This window comes from Charadrius vociferus, unplaced genomic scaffold, assembly GCF_000708025.1.
Source record: "Charadrius vociferus isolate BGI_N301 unplaced genomic scaffold, ASM70802v2 scaffold214, whole genome shotgun sequence".
NCBI classification, from domain to species: Eukaryota; Metazoa; Chordata; class Aves; order Charadriiformes; family Charadriidae; genus Charadrius; species Charadrius vociferus.
The window spans coordinates 2,799,603-2,802,157 of record NW_009647955.1 but is presented as its reverse complement, the minus strand read 5'-3'; the positions used below and the strand labels follow the sequence as shown (position 1 = coordinate 2,802,157).

Sequence of the window (2,555 nt, the reverse complement as noted above, 5' to 3'; positions counted from 1 at the left end):
GGGGAGGGTGGGCGAGGAAGCGGCAGCGGACTAACCCCTCGGGTCTGCTCCCCCCCGACCCCAGGCCAGTTCTGCAGCCCGCAGCTCGGTGCCCAGGACGCGGCATGGCAGGGAGGGCAGCTATCCTCCCAGCTCTACAGAAACAAGCAGGTAAAGGCTCCGTGTCGTGTGTGTCCCGTGTCCCCCCGCCCCAGCAACTTCAGTTTCTTCCCCCGATGTTCCCCAACTTTGTATCACGTATTGCACCTTCTGGTCTGGTTTATGGCACGTCTCCCTCTCACTGGCTGGGATGTGGGAAACGGTGGCAAACCGTGTTGTTTGGGTGTTTTTTCTTCCTTGCTCGAAGTATTTGCCTCCCCTGTGTTGTCCCATGAAGCTGGAACAAGTGTTGTCGGGTTCCCTATTCATCTCTCCCCTCTTATACCATATCGCACCAGCTGCCTTGGTGCTAGAGAAGACTAGGGGCATGACCAGGGGGTCCCCTCAGGTTCTGATGATGCAGAGCCTCATGCTGTTGACTAAAAATACATAGCGTGTGTCCTCCCGAGTCCACCAGGGTTAACTTCAGGATAAATGATTCCACCAGAATTACTTGCTTATGTGGAGGATCAAGCATTTTTGACCAACAAGCATTTCCTTGTTACCTTATCTCTTTTTTCCTTTTTTTTTGGTAAATCTCATCAAGGGGCAGGAGAAGCTCTGAACAGTCCTAGGTGAAGGAACTCCAAAAAGATCACTCTGATCAAATCATTAGAGTGATATTTTGACACAGTGAAATCAATGGAAACATTTACTAACTTCAAGGTCCCTGGAGTCAAACCCTATTTCCAGACATCAGTGTACTTCTTTCTCTGGCTCTACCTCAATAATTTAAGTCAGTGGTTTTCAGCCTGTGGTCAGTGGATGCCTGGGGTCCTTGGCAGAAGATCCTTTGTCCTCCTAAAGGAATCTCCAGAGCTATGATCAGGAGGCAAACGTCTCTCTGCAAATACCCGTGCTCCCCATGAAAAAGTATTAGACGTCTGCAAATCAAAACATACCTGTTCAGCTCTTGGGACCAGGACTTAGTTCTGTACACATACTGGGAATGGCACAGTAGGGTCCAGGGTTGAAGGGATTACTGAGTACTACTGTGTCATAAAGAATGGCAGCTGCATCTTCCTTCTGCACTCTACCCCCATCAATTGTTAGTCTGCAGCTCCTCCTTCTCCTTTCCTCCACTGACCAACTATAAATGGGAATGAGATGGGTGCAAAGGGATACTTAATGCCACTCAGGAGGAGATCTGGCAGCTGCTGTCATGCCCGTGACAGTTTTTGGCTGTTCACAGGGTTACCTGTAATTCTTTTCTGTTAAAGGTTTTTTCAGAGTAATCTTCTCAAACACTTGCTAAAGAATAAAGGAAGTCAAAAGTGAAAACTAAACAGTCATGCCACTTAGATTTTCAGAGACAAGAGGCTGGAGGGGGTGGGTTGAGTTCACAAAGCAAACACCCAGATCATCAAATCCAAGCAACCTGTACCATAGGGCGATTGCTATTAAGTTACAGAGTCAACATCTATTCATCAATATCTCTATTCCACAGCTTCAAGATACTCTGCTGCAGAAGGAAGAGGAACTTGCTAGGTTACATGAAGAAAATAATAACCTCCGACAATACCTGAATTCTGCCCTGATTAAGTGTTTAGAAGAAAAAGCCAAGGTATTGTGTTCAAACCTGTTGTATAGACGTGTGCAGAAGAAATGGGTTGAATAGGTACATGCCATTAAAATATGTGGAAAGTCTGAGAGTGTAGACAACCTGCAGTGTGAGATCTATTTAACTTCACGGACATGCCTAATTGCTGGTCATGGGTCTGAGGTGACAGTTTCCCCCAGGAATGACATCCTATCAGGTTCTGACTGTGGAGACAGTGTAGCCCATGACATAATTAAGTTTAGTTTATAAGTTAGCTATAAGTTAAGTTTATAAGCAAGGTCAAATTATTCCATCTAAAGGTTTTTTTCAGTGAAAAGTTCAAATTTGAACATGTATTTCTTGAATACATCTGTTTTGCCAATTATTCCTTTTCATAAGGATTAATTTTTCCTTTTTTATATTTTGGGTGCTTTCTGTTTTATATTTTGTCATCTTCCAATGGTACATTTTATTGATTTACATTAGAATACCGATCCTCTAATTTTTTTCAAATTTATTAATTAAAAAGCTGTGTGGTTTTTTTAAAGGTGAAGTACAAAATTAAACACTTAAGGTTTGATGAAACATGCTGTTAAACTAAATGTGAAGGGTTTTTTAATTAAATATTTTGATTGCCTGTCTCTCTTCCAGAAGCAAGTAAAAATAATTGTTTCTTGTCAACTTAAAGACATTTTTTACTACTCTGGACTTTCCCATGAGATGAAACTATTAATTATTTGCTCAGCTCTGTGGTTTTGCATGAGGCATAAAGGCCTGTAAAAAATAGCAGACTTCCCTTTTACATCCTATTCCGAGTTGACGGTGTGGCTTGTCCCCCCTCCCATGACAAGACCTGGCTCCTGACAGTAGAAAAGAT

The 2,555-nt window shown here is 43.0% G+C and overlaps 1 protein-coding gene across 1 annotated transcript in view; it reads left to right on the top strand.

Annotated features, from left to right (window-relative positions):
- GMNC (geminin coiled-coil domain containing) overlaps positions 1–2,555 on the top strand; it is a 40,196-nt gene that overhangs the window by 36,337 nt on the left and 1,304 nt on the right. Inside the window, exons 3-4 of the mRNA XM_009883421.1 lie at positions 65–150; positions 1,586–1,702. Of these exons, the coding sequence (XP_009881723.1) occupies positions 65–150; positions 1,586–1,702 (203 nt within the window). The remainder of the gene's footprint in view (positions 1–64; positions 151–1,585; positions 1,703–2,555) is intronic.